This window comes from Papilio machaon, chromosome 10 (assembly GCF_912999745.1).
Source record: "Papilio machaon chromosome 10, ilPapMach1.1, whole genome shotgun sequence".
NCBI lineage: Eukaryota > Metazoa > Arthropoda > Insecta > Lepidoptera > Papilionidae > Papilio > Papilio machaon.
This window is the reverse complement of record NC_059995.1, coordinates 8,663,165-8,685,351: the sequence shown is the minus strand read 5'-3', so window position 1 is coordinate 8,685,351 and position 22,187 is coordinate 8,663,165. Positions and strand designations below refer to the sequence as shown.

The window sequence follows — 22,187 nt, the reverse complement described above, 5'->3', positions numbered from 1 at the left end:
GTTTTTTTTAATTTCGCGCGGACGAAGTCGCGGGCGACAGTTAGAGTGATATAGTTTCATTATGAATTACTAGCAAAATTTGATATTTTGAAGCAGATCCACATGTACATACATTTATTACAAGCAAAAGTTGAGACTGAAATAAGAATAAGACAATGTTATGTACCATGTTTTATTTCAACAACAACAACAGTAATGTACAATTACACAATATGTAAAAGCGATGATAAATCATTAATTTCATAGACAAAATGCTATAACTTTATACAATATTCAATCTTTTGATTGAAGAACCAACTTGTGAGAGGTTGTCTATGAGAACATCGTGTGCAGTCCTCACCGAACCCGGCAGTGCAGCCGATATTACAGTTTTGTTCAAATCGCTTGTCTTATAATCAGAAAACATTAAATGCTCAGCAGCTGTACATAAAACTGTATCCTAACTTTAATGTTACTGGCTCACTCGGCAGACTAAATGTACAACTAAAAATAAAAACTTTTATGAACACCGGATGCGTATCTTGTTTGTCTATTCTAATGTAAAAGAACACAATATCTTCAACTATTACGTAGTTAACGAAATCTTATAACTTATTGTTTAATATAAAAAAAAAATGGCATCTATTTAGTAATAATTAAGTCTTAGGAACTTTCTTGTAAAATCACATAATCACAAAACCTCTTCTGCCGAACTGAAGAACGCAAAATACGGATTATATTGGATAAAACAAAGTAGTCCAGCGCGAGTCGATGTACGCGCAGTGATCAGATCCGAGGGCAGCAGCCACTTGTGGCCCCGCGCATGCCACAGAGACAGGTCTCATGTGCCCATAGCTTTGCCCGTTTTATTATTCGGTCCTCGAATCTCTTGGACTCTACTGGCAAGGTGATAATACCACTCGTTTGTTTATTTTAGTGCACATAATATTCTTTCCTGGTCGCTGTTGCTTGCATACAGAGAAATAAGTCTTGAACACATACTGTTAATGTAGGGTAGACATGAAAAGCGTTCCTAACTTAACGTAGCATCACTTGAACACGTGTTTGGTGGTGGCGCGCTGCTGTACCGGCCGGATAAAGCGGAGTTACTGAAAGCAATTCTGTTAACTTCAGACGTTACATTCATCAGTAGTCATCACTTTGACGCAAGCTCGTAGCACAACATCGTCAAGGGAACGGTTTCCCCACCGCTGGCGCACTCCGGCCCGGAGGAAGTCGGTACACAATTATTCTCCATACACTAAATTAATTACTCAAATTGTATTGCATTTCATGGTATAAAATAGATCATAACTAATGTTGCTATATTTACAGGCGACGTCCTCTGCGTATTAAAGCGAGGCGACTGTTCTCTGAAGGCAGTATATTTGGCTAAGCCGCCGCCGCCGCGCCTCTCGCTCGGGCGGGCGCGGACATCGATACTAACTTATGTATATTAAATATAAATACATATTTACGTTGCTCGATTATTATACGTACTTAAATTATATAAATAAAAACGTCGCTATCCGATATAACAGATTTATACAAATGCTCCGAACGTCTCTCGACTGAGTATGCTACTGTAAAGCGTACATTACAACAGCGCGGCTGTGTGTCGGCGCTGCACTGCGCACGCGCACGCAACTAATTACAAATCGACCTAACTTTAGCACCAAATATCGCCGTCTCGCACCCCGCAACCACTGCGCCGTACACTGAGCCGTACACTGCGCCGTACACTGCGCCGTACACTGCGCTGTACACTGCGCCGTACACTGCGCGCGCTACGCACGAATACAATCGGTGGGATTGAACTGCATTGATCGAGTTTTTTCTTACTAGTATACTTGTAAAAATAACAGATTTACTATTTACACAATATGTAGAAAAATATAACGTAAGCAAATCAACATTATTATTGTAAATGATATCTATAACGTGGCTGTTAATTCTACGCTTGTATTATAATGAGGGTAGTCACAAAACGGTGGAGATGTCTTTTGTGGGATTGAGATGCTGGAAGGCTCGAGCGTTTCTCAGTCGTCGGTAGGAGAGGAGACTGCGCCCGCACTCCACGGAAACTAATGAGAAAGGGAACGAAGCAATACGTTGCAGTTAAACAGGCTGGGATCCTTCCGATCTTCGCGATGAGGTCCTTTAGCGCGTAGCGACAGCTCATTCACCAAGTCATTCCTCTTCGGCCACTAGAACCTGTCGATATAAACATATTGTTAATATAACAGTTAGTATATTGAATTAACGAAGCAGGATGTTTGTGACGAGGCGTAGTACCGCGGTGTGCGGTGTGCGGTGTGCAGCTCACTGGAAATGCAGCGGCAGCGCCAGGCTGTAGAGCGAGGGTCACCGGCGGGGCTCCGACACGTACACAGACACCGTGGAGTCCTTGGCGCCCACACCCAGCGCGCATCTACCAAACGATCACATTTTAAATTCACACTGACAAATTACATTAAAGTTCCGGCTCGAGGGACCGAATAATTGAGAGTGAGGATAAAATTAATTTTTGTATATGACATGTGACGTGATACCTTAGAGGGTGGAAGGTGAGGCAGGAGACGGGTCCGATGCGGGCCCCCATGAAACCCTCGTGGAACTTGATGGTGTTGAGCGGCGTGCCCTTCAGGTCGTAGATGCTGATGCACTGGTTCACGGAGCCGCTGCGTCCGCAAATCGAAACACGTTTAGTATTGAGAATACCGCCTTAGAAATTAGGAAGGTTAAACTAGATTTTCAGTATCGGATATCGATTGATTTGGTTACAGTACAGGGTAGAAATGATAAAGATGAAGCATGTGAGAGGAGAAAGATGCAGTGGTAGTGTACCAGGCGAGCAGGTTGCAGAGCGGGTGCAGGTCGAGGGCGGCGAGGGGGCCCGGCGCGCGCACCACCTCCTTCGCCACCAGCTTGCGCGTGTCGTACACGCGGATCACGCCCTCCGCACTGATACACACATACACACTTTATTACACTTCTACTCGCTCAGCGTACGTTTTCATTATTATCCATACAAAACGAAGAAAATTCACAATTAAACACTTGTAATTATTTTTTTAAATCGGGACATTTTGTGTAAGTGCACTTTACAGTGCAAAGGCAATCCCTTGTCGATAGAATATATGCAAATCTAATTAGGATTATATATGTGCGTGCGGACCATCCAGTGAGCAGTGTGTGTGGCTGGTGAGTGCGGTGCGCGGCGCACAGCACTGGCGCGGTGTGGTCGTGCAGCGTGAAGACGGGCGCTGCGGGCGCGCGCTCGTCCCACGCCCGCACCGCGCCGTCCGCGAAGCCGCACGCCAGCAGCGGGCCGCGCCACAGCGACGTCGCCGCAGCCTCCGTCTCTGCACAAGTGTTACGGTGAGTGAGAGGTATCGCACCCCGCACCCCGCACCCGACAGCGATGGCGGAGACGTCTCACCAGTGCTGATGTCGCAGCTGAGCATCTCGGCGTCGGCGTCCCAGAGACGCACGGTGCTGCAGAGGCCGGCCAGCGCCAGCGAGCGCCGCGTCTCGCTCCAGCGCAGCAGCACTGAGGGCGGGCCGGAGCTGGTGCCGGCGGCGCCGCTCGCGCCTCCCACTCCGCCCATGCCGCCCATGCCCACCGACACTGTGCATCGCAATATTACATCCTTGTTATTCAACTCTGTCTACAAAATGTTAACTTAACCCGTGTCGACTATACAAATAAATAAAATTCTTGGATTGCCTGACTTCCACTGTTCCTTACCCGAGTCCCCTTGCGTGACGTCAATTGGCAAAGAACCGGTTCCCAAGTCACGCCTCTATTCTAGTCAAAGTCTAGGGTCTTTAACATTTTTTTTTAAATATTAAGGGAAGTGAAAAAGTAAGTAACTTAAAGCTGTCCCCCGAATGACGTACACACAGATAACGAAAAAAGCTGACAAACAAACATTTGAAAATTCTATAAACTGTAACAACTAAAACTAGCATATTTTAAAAGAAGAAAAAAGTTTTTGAAGATAGTCCAAAGTGCTGCGAAAGTAACAAAAAAATAAAAATAAAGACATACAAGTTAAATAATAAAGAAATGAAATGAGTAGTGGCAGCGATTACAAAATACCGAGGAAGCGACTACACTACGACTACGACTACTGGCTCTCTGCTCTGACTCACGGTTGGGGTCGGAGTGGCGAGCCTTGGCGGCGGCCTGGCGCTCCTCCGCAGAGATGAACTGCTCCGACACCAGCTGCGCCAGACCTGACACACCCGCATCCGGCACACCGCTTTAGCTCTCTCATCTCGTGTGGCACACATTCATGTATCAAACCCGCTCGCAGCGGGGACATTTCTTATTGTCCACATTTCTATACTCACACTACTGTTTACGTTAAAAGTTTTTAACATTATGCAAAATATTATAATAGAAATTTAAACACTTTGCATAGTGTCCGTGACCGACAAGAGCGTGAATGATCTGTGTGTGTATGTAGCGAGTAGTGAATAGTGAGGAGATGTGAGGGGGAGGAGCTTACTGTATAGAGGCTGTGCTGGGGGCGGGCGGTAGTCGGCTGCGGGCCGCACGGGCAGAGCTCGCCACGCGGCCGCCAGCGCCGGCGCACTCCCGCTACCGTTCTCCGAGGGTCTGCACGTCATACATACACACATTCAGACAACCAAAATACTTTTTCATATAAGTAAGAGATATAAGTATAAGTGTGGACAGTACCTGTAGACTGCGAGGTTGCCGGTGTGCGAGGCGACGGCGAGCAGCGCGCGCTCGTGCGCGTTGAGGTAGGCGAGCGCGGTGATGCGGCCCCACGTGCGCCGCCACGACCCCACGCAGATCTTGGCCGCCGTGCCCCAGTCCCAGATCCTGGCTCGCGTCACATGTACCACATCGTAGATTAGCACACCATATACAATTATAGCGTGTCATTTTTTGATCTATTGCCGGAGGAGCGCGTACCCGAAGGTGTCCTTGAAGGCGACGGCGAGGTGCTGCTCGTAGGGGTGGAAGAGCACCACGGCGGGCGGCAGCGGACAGCGCGAGTGGAACGTCTGCGTCTCGAGACGGGCGCCGCGCCCCGCCAGCCCCGCGCGCAGCGCTGCAACACACCACCACGGACAATGTCTCCCTGCGCCCTGTCACCACCACCTCACCTCACCTCACCACCTCACTGACGTACCTCTCGCGTCGCGGCGCAGACTGCGGTTGCGCGCGCGTCGCCACACGCGCTCGTGGTGGGCGCGGCTCTCGGAGTCGCCGTCGCCCTCGTCGCCCTCGCCGCCCTCACCGCGCGCGAACTGCGCCGTCGCCCACTCCACGAATTCCGTGCTCACAATCGCCTTCTTTGTACTTTGACCTGACACGAGCGACAGACATGGCGTACATTCAATTTTAACAAATTTTATACAGATCTTATAAAGTTACAAAAATATAAATGTGGATATTATAATTTTAAGATATGAGATAGTTAACAAGGTATCGTAGAAGCATGCTGCGTACTCACTAGAGTTGGAGGAGGTGGAGTCGCGGTCGCGATGAGCCACCGAGTCCTCGGATATTGTGTGCGGCAGACCAGACTTGCCGCGGCGGTGACCTGCGGAGTACAACAGAGGTTCACTCAGTGACATCGGTGCTATGGGTGTTGTAGGTGGGGTGGGGTAGATATTTACCCATGGCGGGCAGAGTGCGTGTGTCGGGATGTGGCGAGTGCGGCGAGTGGGGGGCGTGCGCGAAGGCTGCGGGCCGCGTGTTGGGCGAGGGCGGCAGCGAGCTGGACCCGCTGCCGCTGCTGCTGCGCACCGCCTCCGCCTCGCGGCTCACGTTGTCCACCTGCGCACAAAACGATCTCCTTTAAATCTATTGCTCGAAATAAGAAATGGTTATTAATAAGACAGGCCGATCTGTTGCTTGTTACCTGATTTGAGATGTAGTTGATGATGTCGGTGGCCATCTGCGAGACCTGCGGGTGCGGCTCCTTGGCCATGCCGCACAGTGCGCTCCACAGTTTCATATACACGGAGCCGAAACCTACAAGAACACATGTACAACACATTCACAATCCATTGAACTTTGAACACTGAAACACTGATCCATCACTGTACTATACTATAATATACATGTTTAGAAAATGGTCGGTCGTTGTGAGTACCGTATGCGGGCAGCGCGAGCGCAGCGTGCACGTGTCGCGCGGGGAGCGGCGCACGCGCAGCCGCCAGCGCGTCCTGCCCCGCCTCCACGCGCCCGCCCCCGCCCCCGCCCCCAGCCCCGCACAGTCGAGACTCCCTGCGCACACACACACATCCATAGGGATACAAATTCCTCTTAACATTCCCTTGCTGCAATGAACTAACTAAATGTTTATTTTTGCATTTTTTTAACAATTATGATACTTTTACACGGACTGGTAGTTTGATTTTGTATAACATTAAGCCAACACTTATCGAGGTTTGTGGACAATTAACCTACAACTCACTTGGTACTTCGCCTCATCCTTTCTTGAATATATACCGCGATGAAATGTTGTTCAAATATTAAAACCAGCCACTGGAGAGCTGAAAAGGAAATAATATATTCGTAATACCTTATCGTGAGTGAGAAATGAAGAAAGTGTTGATGTACATGTATGTATATGTATATGTAAGGTATGTACCGGCGAGCAGCTCTGCGCGCACCAGCGGCGAGGCGTCGGGCGGGAGTCGCGCGGCCAGCTGCACGCCCACCTGCTGGTCGAGCGCGTTGGCGTGCTCGGTGCGGCCGGCACACCCGCCCGCAGCCACGAACGTGCCGAGGGCGAAGGCGCAGGCGGCGCGCACCTCGGGCTGCGGGTGCTGCAGCAGCGCGTACAGCTTCTCGTGCGCCAGGTCGCGCACGCCGGCCCAGCGCGCCGCGTCGTAGTTGCGCCACAGCCTGCCCAGCCCCACGCACGCCCACTGCCGCAGTCGGGCACTGCCGTCCGTCAGCTGCTCCAGGCACAGCGATATCATGGAACCCTTGCAGACAAATACATCCACTGTTGTAACCAAATACACGCAGTTTAAAGTAGTAGACAGATAATATGCAGAGAGAGGTACCTGCAGCGCCGCCTCCTGCCCGGCGGGGTAGTTGTCCACGATGCCCGCCAGCACGAATGCAGCCAATGTGCGATGTTCACTCTGTACACAACACATCCACACAGTTATATTTACTACATCAAATGTAACATAAAGTACATTGTAATAATATAAACGTACATCCACTGATGGATCCTGAAGTATAGACAGGAAGTATTTGTGACCTTTCGCATTCACCAAATCCACTTGACAACTCTGCAAAACAAATATTAAATATGTAATTAAATTTGTGCGATCTCAAAAGATATTAGCAGATGTATCAAATCAATACATATATTATTTGAACAACTTTAACCTCGGTGGGAAAATATCTCGAATGTTTAGGTAATACACACAGGGTCTACGGCTATGATCTTGGCCCAGATGTAGACCATGGAGGCGCGGAGGTCGTGTGCGGAGGCCTGCAGCAGCTTGAGCATGTAGGGGAAGATGCCGACTGCGAGCACGGCGCGCACCGCCCACGCGCCCAGCGCCAGGAAGCGGCACAGGATCTGCAGCGCGCGCACGCGGTGCAGCGTGCTCAGCAGCACCTGCAGCACCATCGGCAGCTGGTCCGGCGGCGGCCGGCATGCAGACCCTGCGCACACACACACAGCACCACAACGTAACTCCTCGGATAATTAAGGTTAACTGGTTAATACTTGCAATTGAATAAGTAAACAAAATCTTAGTTTGAATTGATTTGATTTTAGAGAGCGGAAGATAGAGGGAGGTGTACTTACACTTGCCGAGGTCGAGCCAGACCTGAAATGCGGTGAGCTGGTCGCGGAAGAAGGGCGAGTGGCTGTAGTCGGGCGGACGTTCGGCCAGCAGCGCGGGCAGCTGCGCCAGCGCCAGGTCCAGCGTGTGCTCCCAGCCCGCCCACAGCGGGTGCGCCGCCAGCGAGGGCAGCGCCGGCGACGACACCGGCGTGCAGTTGTACGATCTGCACCGTATTTTATACTCACATACATTGTTCACATAGATGATTTTTTAATACGCCATCGTAAATTAATTTCCCACTGTCTCGAACAGCCTTGCAATTGTTTTTTAATGTTCAAGTGATAAAAATAGAGAAAGAGTAAGTTGCCTCATGATCCTGTCTGCGAGCAGGAAGTTCCGACAGAGGCTGGCGGTGAGGAGGTCGGCGCGGAAGAGCTGCTGAAAGAGGTCGGGCGGCAGCGAGCTCCACGCGATCGTGTCCGTGATCGCCGTGAAGATCCAGTTGAGCTCGCCCAGCATCGTGCGCCGGTCGCTCACCTGCCCCGGGATCCTGCGACACGAGCCTCCTTCACTACTCACACTACACAACAATCACATTGCGCAGAAGAGCGAGGTGCACTAACTTGTCGATGAGATCGAGGAGGTCGTGTGTGGCGACGCGCACGCGGCTGCGCAGCACGAACCACTTCATGGCCATCTTGACGGGCGTGGTGAGACAGGCGGTGAAGAGGTCCGCGGGCAGCTCGGGGCTCATGGGCAGCGTCTGGCCGGCGGCGCACGCGCCCAGCTGGATGCAGTTGCGGTACGACACCGCCGCGCCCGCGCCCACAACCCCGCCCCCGCCCGAGCTGGACCCCGCCCCCGACCCGGAGCCCGCCGTATCGCGCCCGCTGGACGCCTGCATCTAATAGTTACATCTAATAAATACCTCTAAACTTCTCAAATGTTGTAACTAGCATAGTAAGATATTACTTGAACTTGTACGTACCTCATAATCGCGTTCGTGTTGTTCAGCGAACTGCTTGAAGTTATCGACGATGATGCCGGCGTTGGAGCAGTCGTAGACGTAGAGCGAGGGCGCTCCCATCCACGTCTGCAGGTCGTACATCGACAGCGGGATGTACTGCGTGTACGCCTGACACACAAACACCATGTACATAAAGACACATGTGATCCAATTGGCACTACTTAAATGTAATTTAGTCATCAGGTAAGTATAATTTTAAATAACTTGGAAAATATGAAAACCCTTACCCTGTTGAAGACCCATATCTCGCCCTGGTTGGTGGGCTTGGGTACCCCATGTCCATTGTAATGGAAAAGAACTCTTTCGTCCTTGGCGTTGCGACGCAGCGAGCAGCACAGCTTCTTGATCTACAATCATATTCACATCTTGCACGACTGCATCTCAAATGCAATGTACTGTGTTATGAGACAGTAATTAAATTATCTAACATTAGACTAGTGTAACACTAGACTAGTAAGAAAAAGCTATCAGAATAACAATTGCAACATGAACAAAGAGTGCAAAGTGGGCTATATAGTGGCGGTTAGTATTTGGACGGTCGTCTCAAGGCCACTGTGGTCCGGCAAACTAATTAGCCTAATTTAACCAAATTACCAGTGACCATATTGTTACATTAATTTTTGCAAACTGAGCTGAGTTTGAATTATTTTTATACAAATGCAAAAAGTAAGCATTTTTTATTATTTATCAAAATTTAATTAGGATTAACTTTTGTAAATTGAAGAATTTTCATTACTTTGAACTAATTGCACCAACATCTATTCAAAGACATTATCTTGCACGATATTGTTGTGCCTTAGATGTCATAAAGTATGCTATAGTAGTAGTCTAAAATATAATAAATGCGTTGTGAGCTGACCTCATCACTGGTAGGGTCAAGGCTCTGCTTGTAACGTGCGCGAGGCTGCCAGCGTTCATACTGGGACTGCAGTGCGTGACCGATGCTCTCCAATGCCTTGCCCGGGGACAGTGAGTTGGGATCTGACACACATTGAACAAAATTAGTTTACTTCATTACAACCTGCTGTTAAATAGAAACAAAGTTAAAAAAATGTTATGCAATAGTTTAACTTTTGCTATAAATACTATTGGAAACAGAAATATTATATTGTTTAATAATAAAAACTTTATCACTTGTATTTTTTGCTTGTCTCGTAACCATGACCTTTGAAAGATGTAGGTGGAAAGTTGTACATAAAAATGATTAACAAAGAGTTTTTGTTAATGTATTTGTGCTTCTGTATTTTAAATTAATTTACTGTAACATATTTTTAATTCCCGAAATTTCAGTATTCAAAAAATTCAAAATGATTGAGGTAACAAAATGGTGCATAGACATATTGTCATATAAACTCACTCAGACAGAGAATTCATACACAATTCAACAACCATATTAATGATATAGCTCTGTTGAATGTTTCACAGACATACTCACCAATCCAACATTCTAGTCTGGCACAAGGTTGAGTCTTCACCACATCGGGTGGGTCCACACCCACGTTGAGGCACAAGACCAGCGCTACACAGTGTGTCTTGTACTGAGTGACAAACATTACATACATGTATATTTATAAATCAAAACTATAACATTATATAACAATAAACTGATGATTTTTAAAGCATTTGCACTGAGGTAAAATAGTTTGTTATAATCAGATGATTTTTAAATGCAACTGCTCCAGTATATATTTTGATTTGTTGATGTTAGGTACTTGGTAATTTTCGTTTGGTATTTATAATCATATAGAGAACTTAAATGATTAGTTTAATGTGAGTTAAAATACTTGTTAATTGGACCAAAGGTCAGGATAATTATGAAACTGTATAGCTCACAATTATAAAGTTTCCACTGTTTTTTAAACATATCAGTCAGTGATAGTGATAGTGATTTTAAGTTGATTTATTTTTATTTCATAATTCCACAATTATGAATGTTACATTTTAAGCATATTGTATATAAATAACTATACAATAATTATTCCTTCTTTATCACATTAAAAATATTGTAATCATATCCTTGAAGAGTGAAATTTTTAATGAAAATACTTTGAAATTTGCTACTTTTTGATTGAAAAATTTGACAATTGATGTTGAGAGTAAATAAGTTAATTACGTATAGTGATAAATGATAATTACTCCATAAGTTTAGATTTGTACACTCATAGCGTAAATATTACGTTTGACATATACATATTGACATTTTATTTTGAAATTATGTAAACAAAGCTTCAATAACAATAAACAAAATTATATCTTTTGAGTCCTGCTTTATCTATAAAAGTTACTTAATTTTAATAATTCATAAATAATAGTCGAGGTAAGGCAACCATCCCATGTGCGTTTGTTTTCAACATAACGTGTCCTTCAGCAAGTTATACGCAATTGAAATTTTTGCACAAACATTAAGAGGTTATTTGAATTTCTACCTTTTCTTTAACTCTCCAAGAGTGCTCTTCGCGTTCTGCACCTTTAATGGGTTCAATGTGTCTAGGTTTATCAAAACTTAGAGGCAAATCGTCTTCAGAGTCCGAACATTCACTATCTGTCTGCCCACTATTTTTCTCCTCATCTTTAACAGCGAGATAAGGAGGCATTTCTGTCATTGTCACTTAAACTTGAACACGTTTACTTCTGTTCTTAATGTTCAACGCACATAAACACGTAAAGAAAACATTTTTAAACTTCACAGGATCATGTGCGCGTCCATTTTTCAACACCACATGGGAATAAACAATAAAGAGCTGTCTCTTTCTACGCATTGCTCATTCAAGTTTAAGGTTGCCAAATATTTTTTTATTTTTTCTCTTTCAATAAATTTAATTTGAACTTTATAATTTCGTTATGTAATAAGACCAAATTAGATATGTATACATCATAGCTCTGAGATACAGATCTTTATAGTCATAAAATGTGGTGACCAATGGTGACGGTTTATTGATGAACACTTGCACATTTTTATCCGAAACAAATTATACAGAGAACAATAAAATTAATAAAGATGCAATAAATATACAAAAATATTTTGTAATCAAATATTATAGCCACTTTTTCAGTTATGTGGCTTTGCTTTTGCCCATGAGGCAGTAGTAGTAGTACTACGTATTACTTTTATCTCCATGGATGTACGTAGTATTTTTTGTTACCTTATTACGAAAAATTTATATCACACAATGGGTTTTAGTTTTATCTCCTTCCCCTCCAAAGGAATGAACCCCTTGAAAACTCGACTCACTTTCTCCTCCGTGTACTTACGTGGGCCATTGCCCATAGTTACAGACATTACGAAATTCTGGCATTACTCTAACTTTTTCTACGTACACAGTCGCCTCTTTTACTTCATTCCCTTAAGCACTGTCGCTTTGCCACATTTTTATCTTGTCGTTCTTTTTTATTCAACCTTTTAACATGCCCAAATCGGCGGAACATCACAATTCTAGCATTCTCTTTCAAACACACTATTACTCCGTACCGGCGTTAAGGCGCGGTTAGGCGACCGTCCGGGGCGCTGTCCAGAGAGGGACGAAGCAGGTCTATGAATTACATAGCTTCATGTAACCTTGTTAAGCCATGGCATCCAAGGCAATGGTAAGAAAAATGTACGGGTAGCATTCACTTTTCAATGGTAGCCTCTGAAAACTATTAAAAAGGTAAGAAAAAAAGAAAAATTAAATTCACTTATGGTTTAATATTCTGAGGTTTGAACTAATACCAGGAAAATAACACAAGCCACCTCAATTGGAACCACCATAATTGCTGATAATACATAAATAAAAATTAGCAGGCAAACATAAAATTACATATACATTATATATTAATTTATCAGTTAACAATATTAATGTTTATTTGGAAAAATATTGGTTAATTTAATATACAGTTCTATTTGAATAAACATTGAGCAGAAAACACGTCACATCTTAACTGCACTGCACACATAACAATTGTTACACAATATACCATTGGGTAGACAATCTATGTGGAATGAATGCCTACAATTGTAAACTATGAGGTTTGAGGCATTAGACAAGTCCCGCACTATGATCCTGCCTTGACAAACATGGCACAAGAAGTCATCTGTCACAGATATACCTCTCTGTTGGCCAACTATCAATTTTTCATGTAAATCGAAATAGTTTCTGAGAGTTATAACTTTGCATGCCTCTTGTACTGACATTTGGAGATGGTAGTCGCACATCATTTTAGCGAGACACTCCTTAAGATCCTTTATTTCACAGCCAGGTTGTATGTGCTGAATCAACATGCGCGGATCTACATAGTTACCTATCCGCTTGAGTAGTAACGTGACACACTCAGGTTTGTCCACTGTCTGCTGGATGAGGTCTGTCCACAGCTCCTTATCATTATGCTCCTGGCAAAAGTTTATTGCTTGGTTTATATCATTTAACTTCTCTATTATAATCTGCAAAGCTTCTCTGGTATTACCGATCCTACTTAAAAGGAACACCATTTCCGGATAAAATTCATTACTTTGACAAACATCTAGAGCTTCTTGAATAGGGTAGTTGTCGCTGCATCTTAAGAATGGCAACAATTTGGGTCGTGCATACTTTGCATACAAGTGGATGAGCTTCCCATGGTATCTTCCGTTGGGTTCAATTTTGCTGTAACTATCTAGATACTTGAACAAGAATAAGTCATGGTTCTCCAGCTGTTTCTCCACTACTTCAACTGGTATTTTTGTCTTGCCGTGTTGCTTGTCAATGTGCTCAACAGGAAATTTCTCCAGTAGAATGGTAATGGCTCTATCACAGTCCAGTTGCATTAAATTAAGAATTTTGTCATATATTACGGTATGCATGTCATGCTCTTTGATCAGTTTAAAAACATCCATATGTTGTAAACTCAAGTAGGTGGTAAGGGCTTTATCAAACTTCTTTTGGTAGCAGTAAAGTAAGGCTAATGCTTCCAAATATACACTGTTATCCACTTTGGTGGTTAGTAAATGTTCTAGAACCCAGTTGATAATTACACCAGTTCTGTATAGAGATGGATTCCAGTCTTTTACTAATTTAAGGAATCCTTGTGGATCTTCCTTTAGGTATTCATTTAAAATTAATTCATAAATGTGCGGACTTAATACTTGCTCAGAAATGCGAGGAATGTAGGCGCTAACGGCTCGCAGTTGCTTTACTGCATCAAATTTAAGAACTTGGTTCTCCCATAAAATTTTATCATTTTTGCATACTTTTGCACATATTTTTGCTGCTGCATCATATTGTTGATTGGTTAATAAATGATCCAAATAATCAACACCAACAGTAACTACAGAGTGCTGTGCAGTTTTGCCACCAACTTCATCCAACACTGCAATGGCTCTTTCAAATTCTCCTTTCTTGGTCAGCCAGTTTACTTTGTCATCTATGTCATACGGACTGGCAACTATTATTTCTTTGGGTGATACAATGAAAAATCGATTTTCTTCAATTAACATGTCTAAAAAGTAATCATTGCATGAGTATTCTTCATAACCTCGAATGTTTAAAGTATCAGCTGAAAATTCATTAAATTCACAGTCTTTATAATCCGCTACAATAAGAATTGGTCTCTGAGATTTTCCAGTTTCTGGATCAGGTTCCTTTGGAACACTGAGCAGAACAAGTTGATCATCCAAAGGGCCTAGGCCACTAATAAAATACTCCTTACTTTGAAAAGTATAAACAGGATCTACTAAGTATTCTGTATCGTCTCTCGTTTGTAACTCGATTGGGCTTCGTTTACGTATCAGACATATTCTTATTGTGTCAACCCACCCAATCATCAAAGTTTTGGGTGCAGACCAGAGTAAATTGCAACGAAAATCTTCTATGGATCTATTCAGACTTTTTTCCCATTGAATAAGACCTAGAGAACATCTAGCCACAAGGTCATAAACACGTACACCAACTTCGCTTGCCCACGCAACAAACCGGTCATGCCATGCTATTGCTTGGACATAGCTCTCACACTCGCAGAGTACTGTGCTGCGAAGGCGATTTAAAAATGTCTTCTCGTATAGAGTTAATTTGTTATCACCTGTAACATTAAAAAAAAATCTATGTAATATTGATACAGCAATATTTGATTGTTTCTCCTGATTTTGATATTATTTAACTCTCCTTACTACCTACTTTAAACAAACATTATCCATGTATTTAAAATGTAAATATATGTTTTATTGTATATATCGACGATGGAAAGCATAAATGCTGTAACCCCGAAAGTATGAACTTTACAGGAGAGCCAAAAAATCATAACTCGTGAGCTTATATGCCTACAAGCATGCGGTATTTAGCAATGTTGTGTAGTTTGTGCTAACCTATAATAAAATCATTATCGTATGATAATGGTTGAAATTATTAACGTGTGAAAAACATATTCGCGATTTCAAGGGTTACAGCGTTTATGCTATCCAGCGTTGATATATTTTATTATATCATTTTTGTGAAGTGATTATGGTAGTTTGATAACTAAGTTGGTCTAGTTGATAATATATGATATGAATACCTGTAAGAAATCTTCTACCAGATCCAGATTTGTGGTAGAAAGGATCCAAAGCCACTGATTTGACAACTCTGCTTAAAGTAAGGCTGTGTGTATTGTCCTTAGAATATAAGCCATAAACCAAAACTTTTCCATCGTCCGAACAACTCGCTATATAGTCTCCATTCTCATCTACAGATATCTTGTTAACGGCGATAGCGTGCGCTTGCAAGTCTTTCTGATTGTTGTCTTGCGAAAACGGCACAGTGTTCCCTTCATGGTCAAGTAGATGTATGACTCCCCATTGGGTGCCGAGGCAAATAAACTTAGTATGCACACAAATACAGCTCACAGCATCAGTCACTAAAATATTCTGAACGTCATTACCCATTCTATCATATTTTAGCTTCGGTTCCCCGTCCGAAGACAAGTTATCACAACTCTCTTGGTTTAAAGTCATGTTCATTTATAGTTCTTCCTGTTAATATTGACAATTACATGATCAAATACTTGTGCTACAAATGTTTTCTAATTATTTGGATTCAGTGTTTTTGGTCAATTTATGCGTTTTATTTCAAGTCGCCTTTGTATTTTGGTATTTTCTTTAATTATGACAATTATGACATAAAGTTGAGTTGGGTTGCTACTACGAAGTAGTTACATACTCTTTGGTATGATATAATAATTTAATTACCTACAATAGGTAAGCTACTTGTCTTTATATTCAATTATAATTATAAATTAATATAAATTACAATGACATTAAGAAATCGAAAACAACGTTTATTAACATTATCAGTTACCAATACCATGAACATTTTGAGGGCTGTACTAAAAAATTTAAATGCCATAGACAAATTATGGTCGAAAATATTATGTAGCAATACAGACAAGTAATTCGGATAACGCGCGAAAAGTTAAACTAAACAAAAGTCTTTTAAAGTTTAAAAATGAATTTAAGTAATTTCCATGAAATGGCTGCAAGGAAATATGAAAAACACTTATCAGTCTTTGGTCGAAAAGTTTTAAAAGCTTTGGTACAACAAAACATCAAAGGTACGAATAAAGTTTATTAGTTATTTTTCAATAGTTTTTTTTTCTAGGCATCGGAAGTTAATAAATCAATGAAAAGATACAATATAGGAAATATGTGTTTTCTATTACAGATGATATTCTTAACAACAGAAATCATTTTAACAGAAGCAGTACTCGTCCACATTCTTATACCGAGTCCTCCAAGTAAGTTGTTATTCAGCATTGGCCTCCCTACGTAATGAAATAAAGAATTATTACTACTAACCTCAGATCAATCTATCCTAAATCTTCAGCAATCTAAAAGATCTCTAGATCATCGGTCGGCGACGCCCTTGTAATTCAGTAATGTTTCTTCATACGTATTTAATTACTTTGGTTAATTAATGTTTTTATAAAATTTTACAGCTTTAGATATTTGAATATAAATGACTTTCCTTTTTCTAACAGCGAAAACAATGTTGTCGATTTTATAAATTATAATTCGAGCAATGAGTGTGCCAATCTTCAAAACAGAGATGATTCGACCATTACAAATACTGTATCAATTGAAACACCATCAATACCTAAATCGAATGAACTTGTTAAATGTGTAGACGAAGATGGAAGTCCCCAAATAGCTCACCCAAATATGACTTTGAATTCATGCAACAATGACATCGTACCTGTTCCGCCTGTTAGCAGTTTATTAAAAACTGCCGATGACGAAGTACTTATCCAGGACAGCAAATATTCAGATCATGCCGAGGAAGTACCATGGGATGATATGTTTGATACTGAATTATTATTGGATATTAACAATACCGAAAATGATACTTATGAAAATTATAGAAAGGCATCGAAACCATGCGAAACAGAGTTCCCTATCAAACCGGTGAATAATAACAACGACAAAGAAGGCGGAACTAAAATATCAAAGAAAAGGGTTAAAAAATATCCCGTTGTTTCTGAAGACGGTTTACCAAAAAAGATTAAAAAAGTTTCGGAAGTCAGCAAAGCAATTAAACCGAATTTTCGAAAGCAAAAGTATTCTAAGACAGTTAAAAAATGGCTAAATGATGTAGATCCAGCTAATCCTGTAGATGATACAGAGGTGGCAAAAGATGCCAATGAAAATGCCGTAACGGAAAAGATAAATTCTTTCGAAATAACAGCTACAAAGATCACAGAAGGAAGTAAAATAAGAAAGAGTGTACAAGCGCAATTAACGAACAAGAATGGCATTATGAAATATTGTAAACCCAAAAATGTATACGAATTAAATAACGATGATAAACGAACATCAATAATAGAAACCAGTACTAATGAAGAAAAAAGTGTAAAATCTAAATTTATTCCCCCAATTAAATCACAAATTCCTGTTAAAGAGCTCACTTACGAGATAGCAACGTTTAAAAATGAACCTTCTTATGAATGCTTGGATTTGTTTGAATATAGTGACGAAGAAATAGCTGTAACTCTTGTTTATAGGTAAATGATGACTTATATTACATGTCTGTATATTTATAACACAATTTAATTACGTAATTATTTCACAGAAATGGCTTTTGTCAATTAAATAACCAGCACACCGAGGATGTGAGTGTCGTAGAAGGAATAATGTTTCTTGTTAAAGATAAATATTATCATATAGAAAATGATTTACAAAATTATAGGTACGGTTACAGTTTAAAATTAATTATTGTCAAATAAATTATCATCTGGTTTTTACTTTATTTATCGCCCGAGAAAATATTTCAGAGAGAAGTTACAGTCATTTATGAATAAAAACTCTTGGATCTGTTACGAAGGTAAAAATGTTATTAAACATTTAGTAAAACAATTTGAGATTTCAATCGACATGAGTTACTCAAAATTTCTTGATGTAAAGGTGAGTTTTACAACAATTTTTTCTATGATTGAATTTTTTGTGTTTAGGAAACATACATAAAATCGTAAGTTAAACTTTGCAGGTCGGTGGGAGCCTTCTAGACCCCGACAATCCACCCAATAACTTTACAGAATTACAAAAAATGATAGGTTACGTGGCAGAGTTCACCATAGCGACGGAGTGCGGCCTGCAGAAGACGGCCTGGTACCTGGCGCTGTTGCACAACTGTTGGCTGCGACTCCGGCAATCGCTGCTCGATCAGGGACTGTGGAAGGTCTTCGTAGATATCGAAATGAGAGTTTTACCCATCATTTCAGGTATTTCCTAGCTTCAGTAGACTTCTAGTATATAAAAATAATCTGAATCAGCTCGCTTCAGAATATAAAACTTGATTAGTTTTCAGCTCAGTTTTTAAGATTTTCCAGAAAATATGTTTCTATATAGAGTACTTTATAATAAAACCGCTCGATCAGAGATGGAGAGAGTGGGAGTGTGCGTCAACATGGAGAAGCTGAGAGTGATGGAGCGGTTGTTGTCTGAGCGAATGAGGGCGGCGGAGCTGGCCTGTCACCGCGCCGCAGGTCGCGTCTTCCAGCTCACCTCCGCGCCTCAGGTCCGCGCCGTCCTCTATGATGAGCTGCAGCTCGACTCGCACTGCAACCTCAACATACGGGAGACCATCTGCAAGGGAGCTAAATCAACATCCGAGACGATGGTTACTTATTGTATACTATGTGTAAATTTTGCCATTTGGACAATGTACATTTTGCGTCAGTTTCCATATTTTTCAGCTTCGAAGTTTAATGAACAAACACCCGCTGCCCAAACTGATCCTGGAGTACCGACATCTGCACAAGGCGCACAGCACCTTTATACTGGGGATAGCGCAGTGTGTGCGCGATGGAGTTGTCACACCTGTGTGGTGAGAATATCTTTACATTTACTTAATTTTCTCATTTTTGAATACGCAATGTGTTTAGTTACTTTGGTTATATATAATATAATATACGTATATTATTGGTGTAAAGTCCTTCGAGCCGGTCATTACTTAAAACAAAAAATTTAATTTAATTTTATGTAAATTGTAAATTCTCTTTTGTTATCATGTTCCTGATTTAATTCTCATTATCCATTTTGGATTCGTAAGTTGTAATAAAAATGTGTAGTTCGTATAAGCTAAAAAATAGAACAAATCAAATTGGTAAAACATTGTGGTAGTTCCATAAGATTATGTTATCAGGGAGCAGAACGCGGCGGCCACTGGCAGGATCGCCTGCAACACTCCCAACCTGCAGGCCGTGCCCAAAACACCATTCAGCCTCACTTTGTTTCCAGAGGACGGCGCCGGACACGGTAAAGATTTCTTTTCAGTTTCCTTTGTGTCATATTCACTTTTAGAAATTGTAACAATTTTTGTTCGATAAAGAGGAAGAAGCCCTGAAGCTGCGGTCGGTGTACGAGAGCCGCGCGGGCTGGCGGCTGCTGGCGGCGGACTTCCGCCAGGTGGAGTGTCGCGTGCTGGCGCTGGCGGCCGGCGACACCGCGCTGCTGGCAGCCCTGCGCAGTCCCGACCTCTTCACCATGCTCGCCGCCACCTGGTCCACACACACGCAACACTTGCACTCTTTTATATACAATGTCTTATGTCACCTTTATAGGAAGTCGAGGCGCAATGAAATTGAACGCGAATGAACTTTAGGTAGTAGCATGTTGTTACTTTCTAATAAGCGTGTGTCGGGTGTGGCGACGTAGGCTCGGCAAGGAGGAGGCGGAGGTGAGCGACGAGGAGCGCGACCGCACGAAGCACGTCGTGTACGCCAGCATGTACGGCGCCGGCCCCAACAAGCTCGCGGACGTGCTCGGCCTCGGCTACGAGCGCGCGCTCGAGGTCGCCGCCGGCTTCAACCGTAAGTGTCGCCCTCTACCGACTGCTGACAGAGTGAGGGCGAGTGAGGGGGAGTGAGGGCGAGTGAGGGCGAGTGAGGGGGAGTGAGGGCGAGTGAGGGGGAGTGAGGGCGAGTGAGGGGGAGTGAGGGCGAGTGAGGGCGAGTGAGGAGGAGTGAGGGCGAGTGAGGGCGAGTGAGGGCGAGTGGGGGCGAGTGAGGGCGAGTGAGGGGGAGTGAGGGCGAGTGAGGGGGAGTGAGGGCGAGTGAGGGGGAGTGAGGGCGAGTGAGGGCGAGTGAGGGGGAGTGAGGGCGAGTGAGGGGGAGTGAGGGCGAGTGAGGGGGAGTGAGGGCGAGTGAGGGCGAGTGAGGGCGAGTGGGGGCGAGTGAGGGCGAGTGAGGGGGAGTGAGGGCGAGTGAGGGGGAGTGAGGGCGAGTGAGGGGGAGTGAGGGCGAGTGAGGGCGAGTGAGGGGGAGTGAGGGCGAGTGAGGGGGAGTGAGGGCGAGTGAGGGGGAGTGAGGGCGAGTGAGGGCGAGTGAGGAGGAGTGAGGGCGAGTGAGGGGGAGTGAGGGCGAGTGGGGGCGAGTGAGGGCGAGTGAGGGCGAGTGAGGGGGAGTGAGGGGGAGTGAGGGCGAGTGAGGGGGAGTGAGGGCGCGCTGACGGTCATTATCGCAGGGGCGTTCCCGTCGCTGAAGAGGTTCGGGCGCGAGGTGGTGGCGCGGTGCGAGCGGGACGGCACGCTGCGCACGCCGTGCGGCAGAGCGAGACACTTCCGGGACATCGCGAGCCCGCACGCCGCCAGCAGGGCGAGCGCCGAGAGGAAAGCCATCAACTTTGTCATACAAGGTCTGTTCGAGTCGCGTTCCTTTCTCCCCCATACCCGGTGAGCGAGCACTCGGTGAGGGTGTTGTTGCGCGTGTGTCAGGGTCGGCGGCGGACGTGTGCAAGATGGCGATGGTGTCGAGTGTGTGTGCGCTGGCGGGGCGGTCGCCGGCGCTGCGGGCGCGCCTGCTGCTGCAGATACACGACGAGCTGGTGTGGGAGGTGCGCCAGGAGCACCTGCACCAGGCCGCCGGTACGCATTCGCATACTCGATGATCGCACAGGTCACCGGTTATTTTTTATAGTCATCACGATTTCAAGAATGTCGCCCGAAGGTAATAAAACTGTTTAATCTATCTAGGAGCTATTTTTTGCCGACCATTGTTATCTGATGAATGCAGTTTGTATTACAGCGGTGATCCAACGCGCGATGGAGGATTGCGGGTGGTCGTGCGGACTGCCGGCGCCGCTGCCGGTCACGATGCACTGCGGACTCAACTGGGGGGAGATGGAAGAATTCATCCCGCAAAAAGAATAAACTACACATATCTTTAAAACTCGTCTATTTGTTTTATTGTAAACGATGTCGTTCTTTAACCATACAACGGAATTAACAGGAATCAGTGTATAAAGTCCTGATATCTTACAAAACCCGTTCTTAACGCACACTTCCTGTAGTCTTACGTTTCTTCACATTCATGAAAAGTATGTTTTATTTCAAAATCTTACACTTTTAGAAATAACGATAATAAATACAAAGATCAATTAAATATTAAAGCAATTTATTGCGTAACTAAATCTCAATTGTACATACCTTTGAAGTCATACAGAATTATGAGACATTGATTTTAAAAATACGTAATCTCCATTAAGTTTATTATCTTTTTTATTGGAACTTGTCCTTATGAACAAACCAGTGCCGTAGCAATCTACTTACAATATAAATAATAACTAAGAGTATAAGAAAATTACAAATAATAACAAACAAGAGAAATTTGTCTTTGCTTTTACATATAACACTAAATATCGTATACTATCGAAGAAATTTAATATAAATATATAGTACCTACATTTTATATTGAATCTCTTATCTTGCTGTAGACTAGTTGATCAAAAAGGTTATCTTTTAAATTGTTATTATGTTGAACATAAAGTAACACTAAAATATATTTATTCTACATAGATTTATCAGTACATATTTAAAATATTTGTAGCATATAGTAAATTACTATGTACTACATATCACTTAGTATCTAGTACATATTTAACAGCAAATGGAAATTAACAAAAATT

General features: G+C 43.3%; 3 protein-coding genes across 3 annotated transcripts; 1 reads left to right on the top strand and 2 right to left on the bottom strand.

The window, feature by feature from the left end:
* Nucleotides 1-145: 145 nt before the first annotated feature.
* Nucleotides 146-11,545, bottom strand: LOC106721370 (regulatory-associated protein of mTOR). Its single transcript, XM_045679839.1, has 28 exons — nucleotides 11,236-11,545; nucleotides 10,245-10,347; nucleotides 9,669-9,790; nucleotides 9,037-9,156; nucleotides 8,771-8,917; nucleotides 8,406-8,686; nucleotides 8,150-8,332; nucleotides 7,803-8,005; nucleotides 7,416-7,657; nucleotides 7,201-7,275; nucleotides 7,042-7,122; nucleotides 6,621-6,960; nucleotides 6,444-6,522; nucleotides 6,120-6,253; nucleotides 5,886-5,998; nucleotides 5,641-5,800; nucleotides 5,475-5,564; nucleotides 5,151-5,327; nucleotides 4,931-5,069; nucleotides 4,691-4,837; nucleotides 4,497-4,606; nucleotides 4,138-4,221; nucleotides 3,422-3,610; nucleotides 3,158-3,344; nucleotides 2,827-2,943; nucleotides 2,532-2,660; nucleotides 2,275-2,410; nucleotides 146-2,193 (listed from the first exon to the last, which is right to left on the bottom strand). Exons 1-27 carry the CDS (start codon nucleotides 11,410-11,412, stop codon nucleotides 2,344-2,346), a joined length of 3,996 nt encoding a protein of 1,331 aa, XP_045535795.1. The 5' UTR covers nucleotides 11,413-11,545; the 3' UTR covers nucleotides 146-2,193; nucleotides 2,275-2,343.
* A 1,121-nt stretch (nucleotides 11,546-12,666) lies between these two features.
* LOC106721383 (vacuolar protein sorting-associated protein 41 homolog) lies at nucleotides 12,667-15,927 on the bottom strand. Its single transcript, XM_014516304.2, has 2 exons — nucleotides 15,311-15,927; nucleotides 12,667-14,839 (listed from the first exon to the last, which is right to left on the bottom strand). Exons 1-2 carry the CDS (start codon nucleotides 15,750-15,752, stop codon nucleotides 12,717-12,719), a joined length of 2,565 nt encoding a protein of 854 aa, XP_014371790.1. The 5' UTR covers nucleotides 15,753-15,927; the 3' UTR covers nucleotides 12,667-12,716.
* Nucleotides 15,928-16,260: 333 nt separating this feature from the next.
* LOC106721371 (DNA polymerase nu) lies at nucleotides 16,261-21,202 on the top strand. Its single transcript, XM_045679838.1, has 11 exons — nucleotides 16,261-16,342; nucleotides 16,453-16,525; nucleotides 16,769-17,771; nucleotides 18,271-18,505; nucleotides 18,662-18,903; nucleotides 18,980-19,110; nucleotides 19,429-19,541; nucleotides 19,624-19,786; nucleotides 19,941-20,095; nucleotides 20,748-20,918; nucleotides 20,998-21,202. The coding sequence occupies exons 1-11, from the start codon at nucleotides 16,261-16,263 to the stop codon at nucleotides 21,168-21,170; spliced, it is 2,541 nt and encodes an 846-aa protein (XP_045535794.1). The 3' UTR covers nucleotides 21,171-21,202.
* Nucleotides 21,203-22,187: the final 985 nt, after the last annotated feature.

Excerpts from the sequence above, each read along its gene's own strand:
- LOC106721370 (XM_045679839.1), bottom strand. The coding sequence starts at position 11,412 with ATGACAGAAATGCCTCCTTATCTCGCTGTTAAAGATGAGGAGAAAAAT. Across the intron at positions 5,999-6,119 it reads GCTCGCGCTGCCCGCATACG|GTTTCGGCTCCGTGTATATG; the intron begins GTACTCACAACG and ends GTGTTCTTGTAG. Across the intron at positions 5,801-5,885 it reads TCAACTACATCTCAAATCAG|GTGGACAACGTGAGCCGCGA; the intron begins GTAACAAGCAAC and ends TTTTGTGCGCAG.
- LOC106721383 (XM_014516304.2), bottom strand. The coding sequence starts at position 15,752 with ATGAACATGACTTTAAACCAAGAGAGTTGTGATAACTTGTCTTCGGAC. Across the intron at positions 14,840-15,310 it reads TGGTAGAAGATTTCTTACAG|GTGATAACAAATTAACTCTA; the intron begins GTATTCATATCA and ends TTAATGTTACAG.
- LOC106721371 (XM_045679838.1), top strand. The coding sequence starts at position 16,261 with ATGGCTGCAAGGAAATATGAAAAACACTTATCAGTCTTTGGTCGAAAA. Across the intron at positions 17,772-18,270 it reads ATAGTGACGAAGAAATAGCT|GTCGGTGGGAGCCTTCTAGA; the intron begins GTAACTCTTGTT and ends TAAACTTTGCAG. Across the intron at positions 19,787-19,940 it reads ACCATGCTCGCCGCCACCTG|GCTCGGCAAGGAGGAGGCGG; the intron begins GTCCACACACAC and ends GTGGCGACGTAG.